The 27,019-nt window shown below is 42.0% G+C and overlaps 1 protein-coding gene across 2 annotated transcripts in view; it reads right to left on the bottom strand.

The window, feature by feature from the left end:
• Positions 1 to 9,256: 9,256 nt before the first annotated feature.
• RBBP6 (RB binding protein 6, ubiquitin ligase) overlaps positions 9,257 to 27,019 on the bottom strand; it is a 71,094-nt gene continuing 53,331 nt past the window's right edge. Inside the window, exons 15-17 of one of the 2 annotated variants that reach the window (XM_077449319.1) lie at positions 22,606 to 22,707; positions 11,851 to 13,623; positions 9,257 to 10,958 (exon numbers count right to left, since the gene is read on the bottom strand). In XM_077449319.1, the coding sequence (XP_077305445.1) occupies positions 9,287 to 10,958; positions 11,851 to 13,623; positions 22,606 to 22,707 (3,547 nt within the window). In that variant the 3' untranslated portion in view covers positions 9,257 to 9,286. The remainder of the gene's footprint in view (positions 10,959 to 11,850; positions 13,624 to 22,605; positions 22,708 to 27,019) is intronic. The other variant, XM_077449320.1, reaches the window with a different exon arrangement.

Below are 27,019 nucleotides of genomic sequence, written 5' to 3'. Positions count from 1 at the left end.
AAAGTGGTATTTTTCATCCAATTTTCATATTGTGCGTATGAAGCTTAATTGTTAGTACATAAAATAAAAAAATGAATAAAACAAAAACAATCCTCAATAAACATAAATCCAGTAATTCTCTGAATAATCAGCATTCATTCAATTGTGCTTCCATGCAAATGTGAGCATCATGGTCTGATCTTTATTGGGGAATGTTATTTTGTATATAGAGTGTTTATGTGGTGAGTTTACACTTTTCATTGAGCAGAGTTTGGATAACACAGGGTTAAGCGGAAAGGTCATAAATGAACTGCACATTATCTGGACAGAATGCTTGGGGAGATAGTAATGTGTTCCTGCTTAGGAGATGTATGTTAGCTTGGGGGGCTGCAAACTCTGCAGGGCTCCAACACACACTCTCTGCTATTCCAACCCTTCACATATTTCCACATAAACTTCCCTCCTGGCATTAAACTTTGCCAGGTATTGTGCTCAGCTTACCACCCCAAACTGATGTTCCTCCCTCAGCTCACCTCTCTCCCTGCATGTCCTGTGAGCAGAATAGCTGTGCTACTCCTCTGGGTTCTCTCATCATATGGCACTGAAGATAGAGGAGGGGGGATTCAGCGGGACACACAGAGCAAGTATGTAGGAGACTGGGGGGAGATGAGGAGACAGAAAATCAGGAGGGGCCGGCGGGGAAGAGCGCATCACGAGAGGTCTGACTAAATACAATCTCTTAGCAGCAGGGACCTGATCTACCCGTCAGCTAGCTGTGATTGACAGGTAGATCGAAGAGTAAGCTGTCATGGGGCGCCCTACTGGCAATGCCTGAATGGTCAGTCCACCCCTGGTGTGCAGCACTTACTATTGCGAGCTGTGTCGGCGGCTGCTGGTGTAGCACCTGCCACACACCTCGCATGCTTCAAAGTCTTGCAGGACGCAGCTGCTAACGGGAACTGTGTTCCTGTTGTGGAAAAAGTACAGGAACTCCGTTCCCATGCATTCCCGCAGGACTTGAGCCCTGATGTGCGTGTAGAAATATATATTATACACACATATACACGCACACTCTATATATCTATAAATATATATTTTTACTTGTATATAAAGGTAATCTATAATGAGGAATTTTAAAGCTGACCTCTCCTGCTGGAAACACTGGTTTGCTGGCTGCCATGATGTTGCAGTGTCTGTACTTTCTGAATTAAAGCAAAAATGTGTTAGGCACTTCTATTTTCCCCACTGTGCGTTAACTGTATATGTAAAAATGTTGATAAGGAAATCCTGCTAATAGCCCAACATGTCTTCATTAGGTGCATGAAGAATTAAATTGAAGATATATTTATAGCTCATTACTGCCACCTAGTGACAATTCAGGATACAGCAACACAATACAATGCAGTTTTACAAATACCTATGCTAGACTTTTTTTTTTTTTTTTTTTGAAAGACAGGGCACTCGCACATTACAAGTATGTTGAATGAGTGCCTGTTATTTGATATACATTAAGTAGCTTATTTAGGTAGGCAATCATACTATATTAATGCAAGCATTGAAAATAATTTAAAGTGGAACTACAGGAATTAATTTTATTGCCAACTTGCATCAGATCCAGCTATATCTGGAGGGCCATTGGGGATGCTAAAAATTAAAGTAGTAGCCGACATTTCATACAGTCATTCACAGAATGCCTTGTATTTTTAATACAATACTGTTGTGATAGTACTAGTTATGAGTTATTTTTATAAAATGAATCTCCGCAGCAACGAGTTCAATGGTTATCTCCCAGAGAATGACACATTTATTTAGACTTCAGAACAGCCAGAGGTACAGACAAGGTAGATAACATTATTACACCCAGGGCCATCTTTTCGCATTGGGGACACTGGGCAGTTACCCGGGGGCCGCACCTGCCCAGCAACCCCAGTACTGGGCCCTGTAGTTCTGCCGATTCAGGGGGGGGGGGGCGCCCGTTCGCAGTGTGAGAGGCCCAGGCATGTACTGGCCATATGATCTGCATTGCGGTGAATTCCCCCTGGAGGACCGCTGAGATTTATCCCCCAATCACCGGCAGTTGGCACCTGACGGGTAGATCGAGATGCATGCAGAGTAGCGCAGGAAGCATCTGTAATAAGTTCTCGCTCATGTCACGCAGCGCTGCTCCCCGGCGGCCCTCCTCTCTTCTCGTCCATCTCAAATGATGTCACAAGCAAATGGGGATGGACAAGAAGAGAGGAGGGGCAGCGCTGCGTGACATGAGAGAGAACTTATTACAGACGCTTCCTGCGCTACTCTGCATTTCAGGAAAACGACAAGTAAACAATGTGCCCCATGTACCCTGATGTGCCCTCTGTTGTACAAGTAATGGGGGGTAGGATAGGGATGAGATCAGTGGTGGGGGGATAGGATCAGTAAGAGGCACAGGTGGGGGTGGGAGAGGATTGCACAACCACTGCCACAGCTACCACCCCCCTCAAGTACCACCGCTGCCAACCTGTAACTGTTACTTATCGGTTGGCGGCAAAAAACAGAGATTCGAACACTGACATGCGACCTTGCTGTATTTTTTTCCCCTCTAAAACAGAGAAAGAAAAAGCAAGATCGGTTAGTAAAAACAGCACACATTACACCCCTTGATCGCCCCTAGATGTTAACCCCTTCCCAGCCACTGCCATTAATACGACAGTGTGTAGTATTATCACTATTGATGTCAGCGTCAGTTACTTTTTGTAGGCTCCAGCCATCAGCTAGTGTCAGATTGCCCACCGCACTATCAGTGCCACTACAAGTCACTGATCGCCGCCATTAAAAGCATATAACCATAGTTTGCAGACACTATAACTTTCATGCAAACCAAATAATATACACTTAAGGGTATTTTTTTTTTCCTACCAAAGGCATGTAGAAGAATACAGTTTGGTGCAAGTTTATGAAAAAATTCGATTTGAATTTTTTTTTTATAGCAGAGTGTAAAAATAGTTTTTTGTTTTCGAAACTTTTCCTCTATATGTGTGGAAAAAAAAAAAAGTAATTTGCTTAGTGTTGCATGACCAGACAAATGCCAGTTAAAGTGATTGTAAAGTCCTGTTTAAAAAAAAAAAAAAAAAAAAAAGCTACAAACGTTATGCTCTATTGCAGTGGATTTGCACAGAGCAGCCCGGATCCTCCTCTTCTACTGTCCCCCCTTCGGTGCTCCATTCGGACACAGATGCTGTTCGGCCCTGCCCCCCCCTCTCTCCTGATTGGCTCACTAACTTTGATTGTGCCACTGCTCTCAGCCAATCAGGAGGGAGAGTCTCGGATGGCCGAGTGACTTGTGGACATTGCTGGATAGAGATGGGGCTCAGGTAAGTATGAGGGGTGCTGGGGAGGTTGCTGCACACAGAAGGCTTGTTATCTTATTGCATAGAATGCATCAAGATAAAAAACCTTCTGACTTTACAACCACTTTAAAGCAGCTCAGTGCCAAATAGCAAAAAAAATGCTCCGGTCATGAAGGGGGTAAAACCTTCCGGAGGTCAGGGGTTAGATCTTGCAAATATGTAAATACATGGGAGGAAGGGAGACAACTGCATGTGCTATATAAGCAGTCTATGCTTACTGCTTTTCCTCATATGTTACAAAGACTGCATGAACGAAAACCAGAGGCCATGTCTTTGCCAGTGACAGGACGATAGAGTGTAGAGGTTGTTATTCATGGCAAAAAGAACATTTTACTTTAACTCAAAAAGGAGTAGACACGGGCCAGGGTATCAGAGCTTGTGATGCTCCTGAGACTGATAATTCATTGACAAGTGCATTTGACCTCCTTATGACCTGCTCCTTGCACAGTGCCTTTATTAAATCAACCATGCTGTGTCCAGTTTGAAAGAAAGTGCATCTACATACCCTGCCTATGCCTCCTAAAATCAACAACACCCCAGCTTCTTAGTGCTTACTGCTTTATTTGGTGTCCCCATCTCCACCAATAATCATCAGTATTTCCTGTGACTAGGGCTGTACACAGGGGCCATATATATATATATATATATATAGTGCAGCATTGGCTGGTTCAACAGAAATCCTTTACTAAACCTGCTTCATTGAGCAGCAGGTGCTGGTTCTGTGCCATCTTTGAAGTAGACAATCCGTTCCTTGCCAACACTAAAGGGCGCTGTTTGGAGACAGGAGACCCACTTTGAAATGAACTGAATGATTCTTCTACCGGGAGGCACATTATTCAGAGCACAGCAGGATGTACACAGCCAGGATTCTGCAAAGCAATGTTGCTGGAAATAGCAATTACGGCTGGGAAAGTAAGCCATCATACAGGATTTTTTCAGAGGCTCCTCCAGTTTAAAGGGTTAGTTCATCTTTACCAAATACTGCCTTAGCAGGCAAGGGGCATCTAAGAGGGTAAGAGCGCTTGTGATGAGGGTGAGTTGAATTGGCTGAGAGTGTCTTAGCAATGTTACAGCAACAAGGCAGGACAGGATGAGGCCATCTCTGGGAGTTTTTTGGCCAGCCTTGAAGAGTCACAGAAATGGCCTACGCTTATAGCAAGGGAATTACCCAACCGAAGGCAATTTTGTCTACACGCGTCCCTTATCTGCATAGGCAGTTTTGTTTTGGTAACCGTGAACTAACCCTTGAAAGCCCACATCCAGGAAACCTAAAAGCCCTCCCCTATAGTGGGACTGCAGCTGCATGGCAAGAATTAACTGCTCTCTCCTGTCTAGAGGCAGTTTTGCTTACCCCCTTTTGCTTTGGATGTGGACTATTCTTCAGCATCATGTCCAATGCTCAGCTGCTATGGCCCCCTGCATCAGTCCTGATAATGTCAGAGGACCTCTGGCAAATAGGGGAAAAAAGGATTGGGTTAGTAAATCTGTTTCCAAGACCCTTACAAATGAGCCACTAAAGCAGCCCACAGATTTGATTTTTTATTGGTCAATTCTCCCATCAACAGTGTTTAATGGGGGAATGCCTCCTGCAGCAATGTCGTGTTCTGTGGCCAAAAAACAAAACAAAACGATAGGCTGCTTGTACCCAAGCCGATCGATTGATCAACTAGTTTACATTAAGTCCCTGCTGAACTGTCTGAATGTCAATCCATGTATGGCTGGCCTATGCCTTGACGTGTAGGACCAGCCCCACTGCAAGGAAGGGTTTAGGTTTCTTGGAATACAGCTTTAATACCTTGCAGTTAACAGATATTTAACCAGCTTTCCATTCCTCACAGCCCACAGGCATATAAAGAAAGTTAAATTCCAATTGCACTCCAGCTTAAAGTGGTTCTAAAGCCTCAAGGTTTTTCACCTTAATGCATTCTATGCATTAAGGTAAAAAAAGAAAAAAGAAAAAAAAGTGCCCCCCAGCCCCCCTTATTCTTAACTGAGCCTGATTCAGCAACGTGCATAAGAGCAGCGGCCTTTGTCACAGTCTCCCTCCTCAATGGGCAGATTTATAGCAGCAGTAGCAGCCACTGGCTCCCGCTGCTATCAATCAAATGCTGTGACGGAGGAGCAGATCAATAGACGCAAAATTGGTGTGGCTCAGTAAACGAGCACACATGGGTGTCCCCAGGGAAAGTGGCTTTCCCTGGGGGTGCACGCCAAAGAGGATGGGTCTGGAATGCCAGTGGGGTACACCGGTGGGGGTCCGCAGAAAAGGAGCATCGAAACTGCTCGGTGCAAAACCACTGCACACAGCAGGAAAGTACGTGTTTTTTAGTTTAGAAAAAACAGAAGGTTTAATATCACTTGAAATCACAGCAGTCACAGAAATGTGTTAAATTCAGTATTTATTCACAGAAAAAAAAATATCTTTACACCGCTTTGAGGTAGGGTTGCTTATGCTTACAGATAAGAAACATTTCAGACAGGAGAAGATTAAGTTCTTTGCTTTCTCTGCACAGTGCCAGCTTGGTATAGGGATACATTAACAGGAAGCAAAAATAATCTTCCCAAAACAGGTCTCCTGGTAAAAAAAAAGTGCACAGAAAGCCATGTAGAGCAGCATAAGCAGCAGTTAATGCCACAATTTGACATGGTGACTACTTCAGTAGAATACCTTGATTTTTCGGAGGAACCACCAGTTGCTGAAATAGACAAATCTTATTATCCAGATTGTTTTTTTTTTTGTAAAACTACAACATGCAGCAGCTTTATTCATAAAGCAAGAGAATGTCGTGTTTATGAAGCCAGTTTGGCACACAATGATTTCAAATAGTGTGGAGAAGCTCTTATAAAACCTCTATAACCAAAGTTCATTCAAACTTTTGGAGTCTGACACTGATTTAATTGCAGCAAAGCTCTGAACAAGACGACTGATTAAATTATATAATAATAAAAAAAGGGGCTACAGAAAAGAAGTCTCATTAAACATGGTTTACAAATTATTAACCGTCTGATATATTGTACATCATGTGCACATGGTGTCTGCCTTAGTGTAATTTAGAAAGGGGTAACGTGTTAAATTAAATTTGTCATGCACCAGGTTGCTAGTGCAGGAGCCTCAGGCATATGCTGCTGTTTTCTAAGTAAATGGCTACAAGCCGGTCCTGTTACAGTAAGGATTCACTGCGTATCTCGCTACATCCCAGGAAAGAGGTGTGCACATTCCAAAAGTCTAAGGATGGTAATTTACATCTGAGGCATTTCACAAACAGGCAGGCATGACTATTGACATCTCCCAACCATGACTAGGGGCAATAGATATGAGTACAGTAGGCTTGAAAGAGGAACCACAGGCAAAATCAAAAGTGACAGATGCAGTCTGTCAATAACCATTAAAGTGACACTAAACTCACATTTATAAAATAAATACAATATGTTTAAATATAAGTAGAATGTATGTTCTATCCCTGGCATCTTTCTAATGCAAGTTTTACACTAAAGACTTCCTGTCTTATAAGGGTGGCTACATTTGTGCTACTATTTCCTGCTTGCCCCCAAGATGGACTACACACCTATATGCAGACATATTCAACTCTATAGTAATCGTATTATGCATAGAGCAGATCATGTGACTAGAAAAGAAAAATGGCACTTCTCACTCTACATTAGTTCTCTTTTTTTCCCCCTTTATTTTCACCTGGTGATCTGGTCAGTAAGTCTATTACTTTAATAGACCAAGCTGTCCAGCAATTAGGAGGAATGAGACAACCCATTTACCTCTGACACGGGTGTTTACAATGGTCAGCTTTATTAATTTAGTTAAAAGCTTTATCCCAAAAGGAAAAAAAAAAACTTGCTCTAACTGCTTAAAAAATGTTAGGTAGATTTCAGCATTAATTTAAGCCTATCGAAATCTGCTAGTGCACCCAATACACACAACCCCCCCCCCTCCCCCCCCGACTATCAATGCTACTCTCCATATGCGGTTCCGTTGGTCATTCAGAGTGCAGACCTCCCCCCCCCCCCCCACAAGACAGGAAGTATGTTAGTGGCAGGGTCACCAGGTGAAAGAGGAAAAAAAAGGAAACAAATGCAGCCATCACATCATCTAAGGACTGGTAAGCTGTAATATATGACTTTTTTGTTTAATACTTTAAAGTGGAAGTAAAGGCAAAACCTAACCCTAAACCTACTCCTGTCCTTATTCTAAGTCTAATCATTTTAGCCAAGAATTTTTTTTTTCTATCTATTTAGTGGCTCCAGTCCCGACCCAGGCTGAGCGGTCAGTGCTTCAGCATGTAGGAAAGGCAGCCAACAATGGAAGCCAATAGTAACTATGGGTGACGTCACTTCACAGCTGTTGCCTGTCTTCTACACACAGAGGGTGCCGGTGTAGACCGGAAACTGCTGAACAGGTAAGTATAGCAATTTTTTCTTTACAGGGCTAGATAGATTAGGCTTAGAGTTAGTTAGGTCTTGCCTTTACTTCCACTGTAAAACTTTTTCCATAAAAGTCCTTTGCTTTAGGCTACCCTATCCAGGCTAGGCTACTCTATCACTGGAGAACGAGCTGTGTTATCATAATATTGGAAGTAGAAAATAGAGCTAATGCCAGGACCAACAAGTTCAAGGAGAAATCTGGAACAAAAAAAACAGTTAGTGACAGACTGCATGTATAATGTGTCATTTTTGCTTTTGCCCATAATTTCACTTTACAGCATCTGGAAGATAAAATGCCTTTAATATCCCATAACCACCAACCAGATTTAAACTTTCACTTTCAAGACTTTTTAGGTTCAAAATTCAGGGATAAACCTGACCAGCAGGTATAGGGAAATGCAGACAGTTATTTTGGATATCCTCACAAAGAAAACCCACGTGTGTTAACCGTAAAGATAAACAGACGTACTGCTGCTGTAAAACAAAAGTAGGGAGCAATGAATGATGGACCAAGCATAAAACTTTGTGGTAGCATCAGAGACCCTTTTATATGCCTAACCGCTTCTACCAAACAGCCACATATCTCATATGCTGATAAAATGCAATGTTTAATAAACTGCTAGATGGTAGGTTTAAAAGATATGTCTATCTCTGGCTCTAAAGGAGGAGAAAATTGCACTGTGCGGAGTACACTTCTTCAAAACATATTGGCGTCAAGTCACAAAACGGCTTCCCAGTGGTTTAGCAAACCTCTGTTTAGAAATACTTCAATGACTCCTTATATATTATATACATCTTGTCAAGATTTAAAAAAAAATATTTTACATGCATTTCACAGATGAAGCTGATGAAAGTGCAAAAAAAAAAAAAAAAAAAAAAAAAAAAGACACTAGCCTATTAGATAAACCTAAAGACTTGAGGCCAAGCCATCTAAAAGAAAGATGTGCAAGGTACATCAACCCAAAGCAGAATTCATCAGTGCTGATCCAACTACTACAGTGGAAGAACATCTGGCCTGGATTGGATGTTGTAGTGTGCACATCACTGTGCAAGGTTGCTGTTCCCACGGCTTTGCCTAATAAACCTGCATATGTCGTTGTGGAGTATTACGAGACTGGAGGTTTGAGAAAGAAAGCGGCACTTTTTTTTCTTTCCTAATTTTTAAATGGTGTGAACTTAAAATGGCTAACAAAAATAAAGTTTTTTTTTTTCACAGTACACTAATTCCCACCTGAATAAAAAGCAAATTGGCAGAAAGATAAATAAAAAAAAGAATCATTTTGCAGTGCGGTCACAACAAACGCATTTCTGTACAAAAGTTTTTTTTTTTGTGTTTTTTTTTTTTTATATAAAGCTCTAATGTAAAAGTCAAATCAATACATTAGTTGTGGCACAATTTCCCATTATTTACATAGCAAGAATTTATACATTACATGGATGGAAAAAATGAAAGGTAACAAGGTGGAATATTGTTTTATTTGAAGACCTTAGATGGTTGCTGGAGGCTTGTTTTTTGCCTCCTCTCGGTCAGTCTCTTTGTCTTTGCTCTTCTTAGATTTCTTTTTTTTGTGTTTGTGTTTTTGGCTCTTTTCAGTCTCTGACTCATTGCCAGTGTGTTTCTTATGCTTCTTGTGTTTCTTATGTTTTTTGTGTTTCTTTTTCTCCTTTTTCCTCTTTTTTTTCTTGCTGTCTTGGCTGCCTGCTGAGCTGACACTGCTGCTGCGGCTGTGAGATTCCACAGGGCTGTGGCTACGGCTGCGACTTGCTGTTCGGCTACTTGGAGCAGTGGCAGGTTGGCTGCCTGGCTCTGGGTTATCCACAGGTTCCTCATCCTTGATTTTGGTCTCCTGAGGGTCATGGGCAATGTCTTCCTGTTTGATAGAGGCCTCGCTGTCACTTTCATTGTAGTCAGGCACAAAGGAAGCTTCGTCTGTCTCTCTAGTCAGGTCCGTTGAGAGCCGTGTGGATCGGCTTTGGGGGACCTTGGCCTTTGAAGAGTCTTTTTCACTGACTTCCTTTTCAGTTCTTGTTTCAGGGGAAGAGCGTTTAGAGGATCTTTTGTCACCAGAGTCATCTGTTTTTGACTTGGGGACTTTCTCCTTTCCCTTATCACTATTTTTATCAGATGATGGCTTGTCATTGTTTGGACGTTTAGTGTCTGATTTCTGCTCAGTCTTCGATGTGTGCTCTTGTCTTGGACTACATTTAGACTCTTTTGATGCCTTCTTAGAAGAGTCACTGGACTTGTCCCTGGGTCTTTGTTTTTGTGAAGTATTGGATGTTTCTTTTGTTCTGTTTGGAGAGTCTTTTTTCCGCTCATCCCGTCTCTTGGAGTTGCTATGGTCCCGACCATCATGGTCAGGTTTCCTATCCTTCATGTCATGATCCAGTTTCTTTGTCTTGCTGTCATGGTCAGACTTTTTGTCTCTGCCCTCATGCTCGGCTTTTCTCTCCCGGTCTTTTGCATCATGCTCTTGCCTTCTTTCTCGGTCTCTGCTGTCATGCTCGGTTTTTTTGTCCCGGCTATCATAGTCTTGCTTCTTGTCCTGATCAGGTTTCTTGTCCCTTTCTCTGCTGTCATGATCACCCCTTTTTTCCCTGTCATTTTCAACTTTTTTATCCTTGCTGTCCGTATCTGTTTTTTTTTCCCGATTGGGGGTGAAGTCTTTACTAGACCCTCCACGACTAGAATCTGGTTTCTCAGAAGCCCTCTCCTTAGAAGAATGCTGGCTGCGATCAGAATTGCTTCTCCTGTCATCAATTGGACTGCTTTTGTCTTTTGCTCTGATCTTGGTTAGAGATACTAAGCTATCTTTGGAAGATTTTCCATCTTGTGACGTGATGTCTTTTCCCTGTTCTTTAGTTGTTTTTAGTTTTTCAACCTCTCTTTCAGGCAAAATTACAGTTGACATTGGTTTGGTCACGACACTCACTGGCTTTCCGACATTGGACACTCCCTGTGAATCTTTTGTATCATCCTCGTCAGACTCAAATTCATCCTTGTCCCACTTTGACTGAGGGACCTGAACCATTATAATAACATCCTCCGGGGGTGCTGTGTTGTCATTGTTGTACTCTTCCATGGTCTTGATAACCGTTCTCTTGATATCTTGCCTCTCTTCTGCTTTTCGAACAGGGCTTCCACCAGCGGAACTAGTGCTGTGTGAAGATGAACAAATCGCACAAGATTAAAATACAAAAACTTAATAAAGCAGATGCTTTAACTACACAAATTATTCTAGATCATGCAATTGAAAGAAAACTTGGAAATGGTCACATAATGTTATATAAACATGTAATGTCGATGTTTGGGCAGAAAAATTTATAAAAATAGTATAGATCTTATATTTACCCTTGTTTTTATCGTTTTCAATATAATGCAAGTACAAAAAATACCTGCTGGTTATACTGCTAGAAATCCAGCGAGCGTTAAAGGATAACTTCCCCTTAGGAAACATGTTACACTTGTTTTTGGGGTGGAACATCCAAGTCCCCACTCCTGCAACCTCTCCCCCCGATCCCCCCTTCTTTTGACAGTGGGCCAGGGATCATCTTTCCGCACTCACTGTCAAAAAAAAAAAAGAAAACAGTCCTCAGAGTTCTGTGAATGAATGAACAAGTACAAGTTCATTGAGTCTTGTAGTGCTCAATGCAAAGCTTCAGTATTTTTCATTCTTGGGTTTAGTTAGATATGTTTTAACTTGGTTTTTCTGCGTGGCAGAAATAAAATATATATATATTTTTTAAAGCAGAGTAAGGGAAGTCTAGGACCTTGCCTACCTTTTACTGCTGTTTGTGTATGAGATTTAACCTCACTTCCAGTCTGGTGAAACAGTCATCACCATGACAGTTAATACAATCTGAAACCCCATATAGTAGTAAAAATCCAAGAGGAGATCTAATTTCCACTCTATCCAAAAAGAACTAAAGCTTTTGCTGGACATTCACTTTAAGCGGTTATTGCATTCCCTACTGATTGTTCAAAAAACTACCACTTTTCTAATTAGAAAACAGCTAATTAAATCTCATTCAAGCACAAAGCTTAATTTACCTAGCATAGTCTACAAGGGTAGAGCCATCAGCAGCAGTGATTTTCTTCTTTACTTTTCCCTTAGCACGTTCTGATTTAGCTTTGGCAACAGCAGCAGACTCGGTCTTCTCTTGGGCCTCCTCTGGCACACCAGCGGCATCGGAGTTAGCAATCTTCTTGCCAGTTTCACGGTTTAGCTTTATCTTTTTCACAGTTGTGGTGGTGGTGGTGGCAGGGGAGGCAGTGGTGGTGGCAGCAGCTCTCTCTTTCTCTGGGACTTTCTCAGACTTTGTCACTTCTGACTCTGTCTTCACTTTGGCAACAGGTTGTTTTGAAGCCTCAGCAATCTCTGTTTTGGCAGTCTTAACTGGTGGTTTCTCTAATGCCTTCTCACTGGATTTCTCATCGGCTTTTCGTTTGCGCTTTTCAGGCTTGGAGTCCACAGTTTTAGGTTTTTCTGCAGCTTTTTTAACCTTTTCTTCTTTGGCTGCTGGGATGTCCTGTTTCAAATCTTTGGAATGTTCTTTTTTGTTTTTGTCATCCTTAGATTGTTTGCTATCCGGAATCTCTTTTACAGCTTTAAGATGGACTTTGCGGGGTAGCATGCTGGATTTCTCATCCTTCGGTAAGGTAGTATGCTTGGAGTTTTCTGTTTTTTGGGTCTCATCTTTAACTTTCTTTGTTGGGGGTTCAAGAGATGGAGGCTTTGCTTTATCTCCATCGCTGCTTGCTTTCTCAGTCTTGACAGCCTTGGAAGAGTTATCCTTTTTGGGCTGCACACCTTCTGTTCTGCGCTTTGCCTTTTCAGGTTTCCCTCTGGGTTTGTCTCGTCGGTCCTTGTCAGAAAGAGATTTTGAAACAACAGACTCTGCATCCATAGGCTCATCCCTAACTGGAGTAGCATCATCTTTGCTTGTGGGAACAAAGAGAGGTTCACCTCTTTTGACATCTTCCCCATGAGGGTCTCGATGCTTTCTAGGTGGTTCAACAACAGGTTTAGAAGGACCTTCGCCCTCCTCTTTCCTTTTTTTGCGATGTTTCCTGTGTTTGCTTCCTCTGGAATCTCCAGCTGGGACAAAAGCTTCCCTCTCCTTAGATCGTCTAGTTTCTTTCAACACGTGGGCATCACGGGGCAATAGCTTTTCAGGATAACTGCTAGCCCCAGGGCGAAGTCGGGGAACAAGAGGTGGAGGATAATTGTCTCTGTGGCTGCGATTAAATGGAGAGTGTTCCCTCCGGGCCTGAGTGGGAAGGAGATATCTGTTTTCTGGAAAGTTTTCCCTGCCAAGAGGGGACCTTGGTCTTGGCATAGGATTCACTGGCAACCCTTTATAATACTTTTCATACCAGTCTCTGTACTTTCGTTCCCATTCTCTAAAAGCTTCCTTTTCAAAAGGATCCCTCAGATCAGGCTGCCGGCCGTACATTGCCTTGACATCATATGGTGGGATTTCACGAAAACGGTTGACGTAATCCCGTTCTCCTTCAATTTGGGGGAGCAGTCTCTTATTGTTGGGAGATGGAGGTCTATATGAAGGAGATTTAGATCGAGAGTGGTATCTTCTGTATGGAGATCTGGATCTGGAGCGGGGGTAGCCATGAGAACGTGATCTGGAGCGGTAAGCACGGCCCTTTCCCTGGGTCTTCCTCTGGTAAGGAGGGGATCGTGAGGGAGACCGAGAGCGTGATCGACTGAAAGAGCGAGAATAGGAGCGTGATCTTGACGAAGATCTTGATTTGGAGTATGTGTAGGAACTTTTACTGTAGGATGATTCAGAGTATGGAGATCTAGATCTTGGAAGAAAATATCAAAATTAAACACATAAGTAACAGTGAGTTTAACATTTATTCATCTTTTATAAAAGTACGCTTGTTACCACACTTCCAAGTTAACTCTCATTTCAAAAGAATTCTGTGCATCCTTGACTCCTGGTTAAACTATAACTAAAGTAAATTTTTTTTTAGTTTTGGAAACACCTGCCAGGTTTTTACTGCTGTCTGTGCCCCTGTTAGGGAGATTCACCCTATTTATGTGTCCTGTTCAGAGTTCTCAAAAATGAAAGTAAAAGTAAAAATCCCAAATTGGGTTGCCTCCAGAATAATAGAGGGGAAATCTTCCAATAAGGATACTAGTTCTAGTGATCCTGGTGACAACCTGGGATTTCCCTTACTTTGTTTTGGCTATGGGACAGGAAGGGAAGGGAAATCTCCCCAATGGGACGGAGATGCCAAAAGAAACCCGACAGGTGTTATAATAACCCTTACTCTATCCAAAATGAAACAGTTTTGCCTGTAGTCCTACTTTAAGAGAGCTTTCACACTGAAAGTGTCGGATGTTCACGCTAAAGCGACGTTCATTTTAGAGTTGCTTTAGCGACACTTTTCGGCTGCTAGCAGGGCGCTTTTAACCCCGAAAAAGGGTCAAAAACTCCTGTGATCTGGTGCTTCTGAATCATTTTTCAGGTGCTTTGGAAAGTGCTGCCCATTCACTGCAATGGGCAGGGGCGTTTTGGGAGCGCTCCAAACCCACCCCAAAGATACCGCTTGCAGGACTTTTCCGAATGTCCCGCAAGCGCACCGCCCATGTGTTAAAGCACCCATTGCAGCGAATGGGAGGCTGTTTTCAGGCACTATTTCTAGAGCTAAAACATATGAAAACGGCCTCGGTGCGAAAGGGGTCTAAGTGTTTAAGCACTTCACGCATCAAAATTCAAAATGCATGCCTCTGCCTTCCATAGCAGTCTACAAAGAGATGCACCTTCTATAATTTGGGAGGCAGGAGGTGCGACAGAGTTCTGGACTTTGGCTGGAAACTGATTTACCTATAACAAGCACTGGCTTGGGAAAGTTTTAGGGCACCAAGAAGTACTTTTCAAACAAAAAGATATGCTCTAACCTTTGGCTGCCTTATGGCAGGGAAATTACAAACAAAAGTAATGTATGTGTGGGTTATGGGTTCCTTATAAAGAGGTCTCAAAACCACAAGCAGCTTTTAAAGTGGTTCTAAACCTCCCTGATCTATTTTTACATGTAGGTAAGCCTATAATAAGGCTTACCTATATGTACTGAAAATATCTCCTAAATTTGCACCGCTTAGGAGATAATTGCCTTGTAGTGTGCCAAAGTCATCGGCGCATGTGCAGTAAAGGAACGGCCCTGCATGCGTGTGCCGTGACTGGCGCCTCCCGCGTTAACAAAGCCGGAGTCCTTGGCCCCCGTAAGGAAGAGGAGTGAAGATGGATGCTTCCACCAGCGGGGATATCGTGAATATTGTTTGCAGGTAAGTGCCACATGATGGGCTAGTATGTGACGCATACTAGCCAATTATGCGTTTACTTTGCAGGGGAATAAAGCGGAAGTAAAACCCATTAGGGTTTACTTCCTCTGTAAATATCAACAAATGTATGTAAAAGCTCTCAGGCACTGACACAAAAAGACACTGTCACCAGTGTTAATTTAGTCGACTACAACTAAAACAATTGAGATGACTAAAATACGACAAACTAAAATGGAATTTCAAAAGACTAAGACTAAAACTAAATTTAAATTTGACTTCAAAATTAAGACTGGTCTGTAGTGCATGTTCATACCTCAATACCATAAATAGAATATTCGATTTTTCACTCCAGCAGTATATAATAAGCTTGGAAATTGTAGAGAATGTTAACTGATACTTTAAAATTTAATTGCACTCATTCGATTTTAGATGACTAAAATGAGTTTTAGTTGACTAAAATGTACTGGATATTTAGTCGAGATTTAAATACGACTAAAACAATTGCAGAAGACTAAAGTGGGACTAAAACTAAAATGCCATTTTAGTCCTAAGACTAAAAGTAAATTGAAATTTTCTGCCAAAATTAACACTGACTGTCAGCATTCGGGGACATGCACCTGCATGGCTGTCAAATCAGAACTGCCGCCTGTGTCCGTAAAGCCACTACATGCCAATTGACATGAATTGGACTGCCTGATGCAGCGTATGCACAGAAACACCTCTGCATCCCTGTGCGGTAGAGCTGCACGATTCTGGCCAAAATGAGAATCACAATTTATTTGTGATAAAAAGATCACGATTCTCATGATGTAAAATCTTTCACGCTATACAAAAAAAAAAAAAAAAATGGGCTACCTTTACCGGTTATTATTTTAATTTTTTTAATTCATTAAAGTAAAATTTTCCCCAAAAATTGCGTTTTAACTGATGGGTTTACTACTGCTTTGTCTCCCTGCAAAGGCAAAGCATAATGGGCTACTATGCATCGCATAGTAGCCCATTATGTGTCACTTACCTGACACAGGAGCCAGCGATGTCTCCGCTGTCCCCTGTAGCACGGCGCTTCCATCTTCCGGGTGTCACTGAGTGGCCGGAGTAGTGATGACTTCACTCCCACGCATTCTACCTGAGTGCCGATGTCTACGGCGCATGCGCCGTAGATAGCAGTGCCTGGCTTTTAGTAAATATCTCCTAAACCGTGTAGGTTTAGGAGATATTTCTTGGACCTACAGGTAAGCCTTAGTCTAGGCTTACCTGTAGGTCAAAGTGGTTTGTAAGGGTTTACAACCACTTTAAGTCCTTTAATTTAAAATATTTTTATATGTTATATGTTCATCTAACACTGGATTTTGCACCCATTTCATTATATCATATTCATATGATTGATTTTTTTTTAAACATTTTTTGGGTTATATTTTGCAAATATTTTATTCATTGCATGTTTAATTGTTTTCATGCCACATAATTTACCATATGATTATTCATAACGTGTACATTTTCCCCATCAACTTTGTTGTTAAAACACTGAGTCGGCAGGCAGCTGGTTTAAGCAGCCTAAGGCCCCTTTTACACTGCCATAACTTGAAATTCCCACGATTTTGCAGCCGTGACTTTGCCGCAATTTCAGGGAATGCCTGTGTAAACTTGGTCTATGGACCTCAACTCGCATCAAAGTCGGATCAAAGCAGTACAGGGACTACTTTGAAGTCGGTGAGACTTGAAGTCACACAGATATGAATGGGTATCATTAGGAATCATGGGGTAAGACTTGTCATGCGACTGATGTCCAAAGTCACAGGAAAAGTTGCACAAGTGTGAAAGGGGCCTTAGTCAACTATATTTGTATCTGGGAAATTGTAGCTAGACAATTTTTTGGTATGACACAATCTCAGTCAATGTTGACAATGCAGATAAATATTGCTGCGCCTCTTTAACTTTGCAACCGTTTACCCAATTTTAACTAAAAAGGATGATGTTTGTTATACACAAATGGGGTCTAAACATCCCGAGTCCGTCCCAAGGGAATCACTAACAGCAAATGAGACTATATAACAAAATATCTTGCAAGCACCACAACCCTATTTTGCAAATCTTTCCAACTATATTCAAATATCATAGAAACCCATTAGGTTTTTACTGGTGTCTGAGTCTCTGAATGTTAGAGAAAATCTAAAATGGATATTTCACAGGATCAGAAACAGGAAGGTAAATCTTCCATTGGAGACAATGGTAAAATGGGATGGGATTTTAGGTTTACCTGTAAAAAAAATTTCTTGGAGTACATCACACAGAGGGGTTGATTTACTAAAACTGGCAAACTGCAAAATCTGGTGCAGCTGCGCATAGAAAACCAATCAGCTTCCAGGTTTTTGTCAAAACTTAATTGAACAAGCTGACGTTAAAAGATGATTGGCTAACATGCAGAGCTGCACCAGATTTTGCACTCTCCAGGGTCAGTAAAACAACCCCAGTGCATCTCATATTCATTATGAATAGGGTTAGGCTGCCACTTGCAAGTGACTGGACAGCATCACAAAAAAAAAAAAAAAAATAAAAAAAAAAAAAAACGACGACAGGAAGTCCCCTTCTGTTAGGCAAGGATTCAGTTATTGTAGCGGGCCATGAACCACAAAAGAAAAGAGGTGGGATGTCTGTGTTATGTGATGTTCTTGAAGAGGAGGATTTTAAAGGTAAACCAACAATCCCATTTTCTTTACCGTACATCATGGCACACAGGGCATCTTATATTTATTCTGAATAGGCAAGTCCCAAAGCATTGAATATGAGGGGAGAGCAACATGGCAACAGGCTCCAACCAAAACAGGTTAGAAACACATACAGCAGCCTGAAAAACACACATTCCAAAGGTAGCTTCCTCAGCGACTAACATCCACTTGGTAAAGATTTGACCTGAAGACCAGGTAGCAGTTTTACAAACTTGAGCTACCAAAGCCAGATGCCAAAAAGCTCAAGAAGCACCCACAGTCCTTCTAAAAAAAGAACCATAGCGGAAAACAGTGGAACTTGCCCTCTACATGGAAGCCTGAGGAATAGGCTGAAGGGTTCAACGAGAGCAAATCCGACTGACCAGCAGACTTCAGGTAACAATGAATAGCATGTACCACATCCAAAGTGTGAAAAGCCTTGACCCTCGAAGATGTCAACTTAGGACAGAAGAGCTCAACGCAATGTCATGGTTGAGACAAAACATAGAAACTGCCTTAGGGAAAAATTATAGTCAAGGCCACAGAACCATCTGGTTACTGAGAAGCACAGAGAAAAGGTTCAGTACAGGAAAAAGTAGCCAAATTTAGAACTGTGTGGACCGAAGTAAAAGCAACCAGTAATATAACCTGCTAAGACAGAAGGACTGCAGGAATTTCCTGGATGTCTTGAAACTGAGAATTATGCAATATAGAAAGAGTTGCATTAAGGTCACAAAGAAACCCGACCAGTGGCACAAAACATGATGTCTGACACAAAGACACACAGGAACGTGAAAAAATTAGTCTCTGAAAAAGGGACCAGGGCAGAAATCTGATCCTCAAACTCAAGGTCAGTCCAAGATAAACACCAGAATGGAGAAAAGGTGGGATGTGACCCAACGATAAGCTTGTGAGGTGAAAACCTCCAGGCTCACACCAAACAAAGCAATATTTCCAAAATCTGTGCTGACTCGTCCTTGAAGTCAACTTCTAAGCCTTCAAAATGCAAAAGCAACTCCCAATCTCGAAAGACCCTGGCTCCACCAGCCCCATGTAACCAAGTCAGTGACTATTTAAAAAAAAAAAAAAAAAAAGACGGAAGATTGGATGTTGGGACAATCTAGAGGATCAAAGGATTGTTGCTGGCATGTTCACAATGTCAGAGTACCTAGTTCTCCTGGGCTAAGGCTGAGGTCAGAAACACCAAATGTAAATGAGGAAAAAGCTAGAACGACAGAAAGGCATAAATTAGGAAGTCCAACAGAACCCTTACAAGAAGGCCCTTCAGCTGCATGGATCAATGCCGTAGGGCAAGTCGAATGGGCTCCAGACCCAGGATGTTAATGGTCAATTACCTCTCCTGCTGTGACCAAGTTCCCTGGATTAGGAAATTGTCCAGAACTCCACCCAAGCCCCCAGCTAGCATCCATCATTAGGACCCTCCAGGTTACAAGGGGGAACGATTTTTCCCATCTTCAGGATCCATGAAGAGATCCACCAGTCGAGGAACAGTCTTGTGTTTGTATATAACCTTCCTGGGAAATACAACCACTGCATCCTGTTATATAAGCCCTTAAGACATTCTGTTGGTGGCACCTCAAAGAAAGCCTGGCAAAGGTACTTCCTTAAAGGAGGCTACAATCTTTCCCAGAAACCTTACGCAAGAGTGAATTAAGGGATTAATTATAGTCTTGAGTAAGGCTACCTGAGCTGTCAGAGCACGACAAAAGTCCAGGAGGAGTATATAACTTTGATGATATCCATGGTCAAGCCTAAATATTTAAAAAAAAAAGTCCTAAACATTCTAACCTTTGGGTTGAGGCCAACTGTAAATTCACAGCCCATCTGAACCTCACTAGAGTGTGCACTGTGACACACACTAGTCTCCAGCAGAGAAGCAGAAGTTGCCTAGATATCCACGACAGAGATACCCTGGTACATAGAAGCCCCAAAATCAGATTCAAAACCTTGGTGAACACTGAGTGTTATGGCTATGCCAAATGGCAGGGCTACAATTTTAATTGACAGTCCACCACCGCAAAATGCAGAACTTTTTAACAGGTACAAGGATCGGAATGTGCAGGTAAGGATCTTTGATGTTCAGACATCAGTAAACTCTCTGCTAAAGAGAGGTCACCACAGAACGCACTGATTCCATCCAAACTTCTGCACTTGAAGAAACTTGCTGAGTATCTTGAGATCCAAGATGGGACTAACTGCCATTTAATTTCAGAACCTGTAAAAAGTCTGAGTAAAAACTGAAAACTTTTGTCCTCTGCGACTGGAATGATCAAAAGCTTGCAGTAATTTTTTCTGTGGTCTCTGAAGGCTTGCAGATATCCCCCACCCGAGCAAAAGGAGGGCTTGTTCACTGGTGTAGCAAGCAGAGGAGTCCCTGATTTCTCAAGGAAACAGAGCTCTAAGAGTCCAAGGCCTGAGGTGACAAAGTTTTTTTTGAATTATAAGGGGCAGCGGATTTTTAAACCAAAATTTAGTCTGCTAAGAGAAGGGTAATAAAATACTATATACTCACAATCACCTGCTGGATGTAAGCACTAAACAAAGCATTCCTTCTAAATGCATTTTTGGCAACACTAGTTCAGCCATGAAAACCTTTGTAAGCAAACAGAGAAGATCCCAAGACATGAAAATTGGAAAACTGTATAAAGTGCTTTAAAGTGGTTGTAAACCCTCACATATACCCAGTGAAGTGACCATCATTGGGTGAATACAGGGATGAAACAAATCCTCTTATACAAGTTGTACCTGTCTATCTGCAGTCTTCTCTACATCTGTTCAAAGTGTTGAATTACAACCCTTGTCAGAGCTTTGAAAAAAAGGGGGTGGAGAGTTGAAGTTACACACTGCAGAGCTCAGTAAGGAAAACTCAGTAAGGAAAGCTCTGAGAGATAATTGGAGGGAAGAGACACACCACCTTCACACAGCACACAGGAACAGAGCTGAGGCTGTCAATCATCTGGAGCTCCCTCCCATGTCACCTTTTCTCTTGGTGTTGGGAAAAATTGTCAGACGTGACTCATGCCCAACAGACAGAAATGACACTTAGAGCTCTTAATTGAGATAAGTACACACTATAAAGGGATACAATTTATTCATATTTCATGTCTGAGGATTACAACCACTTTAAGGCATCCCCTGAAAATCCAAGGGCAAGTGGAAGATCCTCCAGGTTTGTGCTTGATTCAGTATTTTCACTTGTAGAATCCCTCCTTTCCTCGTGTGACAAGCCCAGACCTTAATGCTTTGGCACACACCAACAGCTGCCACAGCCAGATGTAAAGCTGTATCGAACAGCATAAATGAGGCCTAAAATAAAAGCTCTAGACCTTTGTTCAAGGAATCCTTAAAAAATCTGGTCCTCGTCCACAGAGCACGTAATAGAGACTGTCTGATTCACTGCTGTGACCTGAAGTCCCACAAGGAATCTCCACTGTGACCTGTAGTCCACCAGCAAGGCTGCCACACAAGGGCTCTTTCTGCTATGACTTGTCAATGTCCAGACGTTCGATTCCAAGTCATAGATTTCTCTTGTTCCTGCCAGCAACAGGATGGAAGCTGCTTTAGCCTGCTGCCAGTGTTCCACCACACTGCAGCATCTGTGTAGCTGCAACCATGATTCCCCCAAGAGCCCACTCTCCCCTACTGTCACAGGGGATCCAAGATGGCCACTTCTAGGGCGCTCTGCCCAATTTGTTATATCACAGGCTGCACTGCGCACACGACTCAACCATTGGCATGACTGCAGGGGGTTGAGAACTCCGCCTCCAGCATTTGGCACCCTGAGGCTCCAAGGCCACCAATCTATGATTTGGGGCAACCGGAGAAGCTTATAAAATCTAATGTAAATGAAGAAAATAAAAAGCTGTAAATGGTCGCTTGAAAAAAAAAAAAAATGGGGGAAACTCTTTTCCCACTAGGGGGGAGGAGGGGTTGTTAGTGGCAGATAGGACGTCACCAGCAGGACCGCTACGGACCACTTACTAGTCCAGCCACAGGACTTTCTAGGGAGTTTAACCTTTGCCAAAAAGAGACTTTATTACCTAGCTGGGAGATACTGCCGTGGACCTGTATAGCACCCTATCAGTTCACTGGGCAACAAGTCAGTGTGCATGGTCCAATACCAACCGGTAACATTACAGGCCATTCCCGAAACATTCCGTGTGGGGGGGTCCGGGTAACAGTCCCCTAAATGATGAATAGCCGTAGGCATGGATAAAATAAAGCCATTCTCATGCCCTAGGTGGAACCATTGAGAAGCCAGCTTTTTTCGTGCACAGCTGCGACCAACACCTCCTGACACTAGCAAAAAAACGAAAGCCTTCTCTAATTGGGAGGTGTTATACCGGGGAGAAGATTTTCTTCCTTTTTTTTTTGCCAGTGTCCAAATCACCTGTAGGTGGCAGCAAACCCCTATTTTGAATATAAGCATTACCCCATAATAAATATAAGGCTCTCTGTGGCCTGTGATGTACGATAAAAAAAAAGGATTTCCCTAACCTTGGAGAAATTATCTCCCCTCCCGATTTGTTTACTGGACAGATTGTAAAGGGAAATCAATTTTTTAGAAAAAAAAAAAAAGGTCTAATCCAAACTCTTTCCCCACATGTTGACCTGGGGTTTATCAAGCAAACCATCATGAGAAGTTGCTAACACTGGGTGCATTTCGAAAAGGTTAGTGCTTGTAATATTTTAAGGGTCCATTATCTACACAGCGAGCTCCATCCACAACCATAACCGGGTAGCAGAGATCTCTTAAAATCAAACGTCTCACACCTTGAATATGAACGTTTCCGCTCTTTTTGGATTTTCTTGTATTCCAAAAGTTCCTTAGCAAAATCATTTGTAAACTCTTCAAATTTTATTTTGTTCTTCTCTCTGGGATAAATAAAAAAAACAAAAAAAAAAAAACAAAAAAACAATGTAAGCAGGTCTAGATCATACAGATTTCAACATTAAGTCTGTTAAAGTCTGCATTGTCTCATAAGTACAGAAAAGGCGATTACTTGCATTCACATATGCCAATAAAATAGGATTTTGTACTCACCATAAAAACCTTTTCTTGGAGTACATTGAAGGACAAAGTCGTCTTTAACCTTTGGGTTATACAGCTGCCTCCAGCATGCCTCAGTTTTGTAGCAAAGGAGTACCAAGAGCATGATCATAAACACAGATGTGTCCCTCACTAGACTAAAAATAGGCGTTTACGGTGGGTACAAATATATATTCTTTTTCATCCATTGAAGGACACAAAGTCTTTAACCTTCAGGACATTCAAAAGCAGTCCAACTAAGCGGTGACCACCACCACAACAAACGATCAGGACCAAGTAAAAAAAAAAAAAAAAACAGAACTAGGAACTACCTGCAGCTCGAAGGACTTTGCACCCGAAGCTTGCATATAGCAGAAACGTCTTACCTGGTTGAACTTGTGAACAGAACACATGGTGGCAGCCTTGCAAGTCTGGGAAACCACTGCTTGATGCCAAAAAGCAAATAACAGATCTAGCAGAGTGCACATTTGACAGGAAAGGTTAGAACCCACTTCTTGAGCACATAAACTTGGAAAATGGTCTGTCTGAGCCACTTCAAAATGGTGTGACGAGAAGCCAGTGCACTCTTACAGGGTCCAAGGATGAAAAAAAATGATTCAGCCTTCCTGAGAAAAGAAATGGCTGAGATATAGACACTCACAGCCAGAGCCCAATGGAGGGTAATTTCCTTTTGGTAAACTGGATCCAAACAGAGACACAAACAATACACTAGTTGAGGTGAAAGGCAAAAACGACCTTATGGGAAAAGGGACATCCTGGCCCTCAACACAATCTTGTCCCTTATGCAAAACCGAAAAGGGTTCCTTGCAGGAAAAGGTTGCCAATTCTGACACTTGCCTCGCAGAGGTGAAGGCTACAAGAAACACAACCTTGTTGGTGAAAGTACAAAGGGGAACGTTTCTATCGGGTTCAAATGGCAATTTCTAAAGCGCAAAAAGAAGCTTTCACAGGGAACAGATTAGGGGAAACGACATGGGAGATGCCCTGATACAAAGATCCTTAAATATGAAAGCCAATGGTCTCCAGGCTTAAGGACAGGTCCACAAACTGGTAGTACAGCGGCTCCACATCTAAGTGAAGAAATCGCTATTGCACTAGGATAGGGACATACAGGAAGGAATCTTGGATTTCCACAAACCAGGAAGTCTCACTGGTGATAGCAGGTGATGACAAATTTGGTAGGTTCCACAAGCAATTTCTGGACTTCAATGAAGACATTCAGAGTTGAGATGCAGCATGAGGCTCACATTTCCTCATCTCACATGTAGAATCAGATGTTGTGACTGCATGGCGATAAAGCAACATATAGGCTCAGGGTAAAAGGCAAGGCCCCAAATACTCATGCAACAAGGACAATTGGTAGCAGGTAAAGGTCAGCTGGCTGGATGTGACCAAATTCACTGTAGGCAGCAGAAACGGATGTCTCTTTGCAGGGAAAATCAACAGGAAATTCTTCCTCAACACCGTGCAGCAGGAAAGAGTGCGGAGTTTGAAGGGGCGATACCGTCACCTAACAAATTACAGCAGCAATCAATCCCACGATAAAACCAGCAAGAATGGAGTATAAAGAACCCAAGCATTTGAAGTGAACCCTGGTGCTTGGCCTGACTGGCTTACTCAATGAGACTGAGGCAATGTGAATGGACCTGGAAAGTGCTCCACAGCTAACGTTTACCAGAATGGAGTCTGTGAAGTGCCCTATATGGAATCCAGTGCCCAAAGGCCATTTTCAGGCTTTCCAAGAAATGTCCAGTCCATTGGGGTCTGGATGCAATAATCCAAACACAAGGCTAGCAAGCTAAAGCTGACAAGGTTGCAACAGGAATGCATGGAAGAGTCTTGAGCAAAGAAAAAAAAATTTTTAAAAGGGTACTAGCAAAAATTAAGTTGGTCTAACACAGCAGGGCTGCAGAAAAGTTGCTCATTCTTCTAGAACACTAGAAAATGACCAAGCCACGCTGGTTGTCAGTGGGGTTTATCCTGGACTGGCCTACAAGTTTTCTTGTGTTTTCCACTGTTCAATCCTCCTTTCAGGTGGTAATCTTAAAGTGATGCTAAACTCTGGTGTAAAAAAAAAAAAGGAAAATTCTATTCAAATGTATTTTTTCAACTCAAAAAAGGGGAGTTTTGACTTGCCTGTAAATTCCATATCTTGGTGTAGAGTACAGGACACGGAGAACTTATTCATAAACCATGGCTTGTGCCTTCAGGTGATTAACACTGGCACGATTTTGAGGACACATCCATGAGGACAAGGAGAAGGGTTCCATCACCTTCAGACACTAGCAAAAACCGAGGACTCACAGAGTGAGGAAGGTTTAGGGGAGGAGCTCCAGGGGGCATATCCTTAAAAGCTTCCAGCATCCAATCACCTAAAGCAGGGGTCTCAAAACTATGGCCATCCAGTTGTACAATGCCTCATGGGATGTGTAGTTTCGGAACAGCTGGAGGGCTGAAGTTTGGAGATCCCTGACCTAGAGGACCAAGCCTATTACCCATGGTGTATGAAGTAGCAGCATGTGTCTTGTACCATAATTACGATAGTACCTTGTATTGTTCTCAGCCTCTTCCAAAGTCCTTTTGCTGTGGTGATCTGACTTCCTGTTAGAGGGTGGCTAAATTTATTTTAACTTGTCCCACACTACCCTTCTCTTGCTTGCTGCCAGGGTGGACTATGGAATTTGTAGTGTGTATAGAGCTGTGCACATGCCCGCAACTATCGTGCACTGCTCATTCAAAACACACTGAAGTGAGGGAGAAAGGGTGAATGAGGTTCAGGTGCTCACAGAGGATGTTACATGGAGGCATAAAACAGTGAGAAAATGTAATTAAATATAAATTACAGGGTCATTAAAGAGGTCCCTTTAATGTTTGTACCTATAGGTTAGCCTAGAATAAGGCTTACCTATCGGTACTGTAAATACCACCTAAACGTGCGGCGTTTAGGAGACATTTACTGTATATTGTGCCGATGAGGCCATCGGCGCATGCGCACTTAAGGAACGGCCATCCGTGCCATTTCTTGAGGAGTGTGTGCCGTGACCAGCAGCTCCTGTGTGCGAGTGACGTCACGTGGCTCAGTCACACAGACGGAGTCCGTGGCCCCGGAAGGAAGATGGGCGAAGATGGATGTGGCCTGCAGCGGGGACGACGCGGGCTTTGTTTGCAGGTGTCAGATAATGTGCTAGTATGCAATGCATACTAGCACATTATGCCTTTACTTTGCAGGGAAGGAGGAAAAGATTTTTTTTTCGCAGTTTACTTCCTCTTTAAGTAGTAGATATGTATGGATTATTTGTGGGAATAAGGATATTGTTTAGCGTCACTATGGTTAAAGACTTCTTGTGTCCCTTTAACACATGAGAAAGAAAAGAAGTCTAACCCAAAATATGCACAATCCGTAAATATGCTAATCTGCATTAAAAAAAATATACATTTTTTAAATGGATATACAGTACATTCAATATTTGTTTTGTTAATTACATATTTATAATAGACAGATTACTCGTCCTTTGAAGTGGTTTATGCTCAAATGTTAAGGTGAACCAAAACAGGCCTCACATCTCACTATATATATATATATATATATATATATATATATATATATAGGCCTCACATCTCACTATATATATATATATATATATATATATATATATATATATATATATAGTATAAGCCCTGTGTAAATTCTAGGAATACCATACAAAGGGCTTCACAGGGCTCAAATTAAAAATGAATACAAGGTGCAGTAATGCAGCAGTATCGTTAGCCAAGGTACTTTCTAATCCAGAAGAGGTTCAATTCCAAGTGTAATAAATGGGACTTTTTAAAAAGGTACCACATTTGTCTCAAAGGTTTTTCATACAATATAATGTTTATTCATCAATTACACGAAAAAATCTACATCATATTTTCCTTAGAAGCCAGAATAGGTTCACTTTAACATTTCTTGTTACGAGCTGTGTACTTCTTCACTATATGCAAGCAGCACAGAGGTTTCAATTAACTCCAAAAGCTGCATCAGATTAACTATTTTCACCTTATTTGCATACCACTAAATGGAAAGTGACACTGGCACACTTGGTACATGACGCAGAATGCAAGACGCATTACAAAGACCAAAAAGCAACCTAAGGG

The sequence above is a fragment of the Lithobates pipiens genome, unplaced genomic scaffold (genome assembly GCF_037356315.1).
Source record: "Lithobates pipiens isolate NorthernLeopardFrog02 unplaced genomic scaffold, aLitPip1_a1.2 Scaffold_22, whole genome shotgun sequence".
Taxonomy (NCBI): domain Eukaryota; kingdom Metazoa; phylum Chordata; class Amphibia; order Anura; family Ranidae; genus Lithobates; species Lithobates pipiens.
This window is presented reverse-complemented; position numbering and strand designations above follow the sequence as displayed.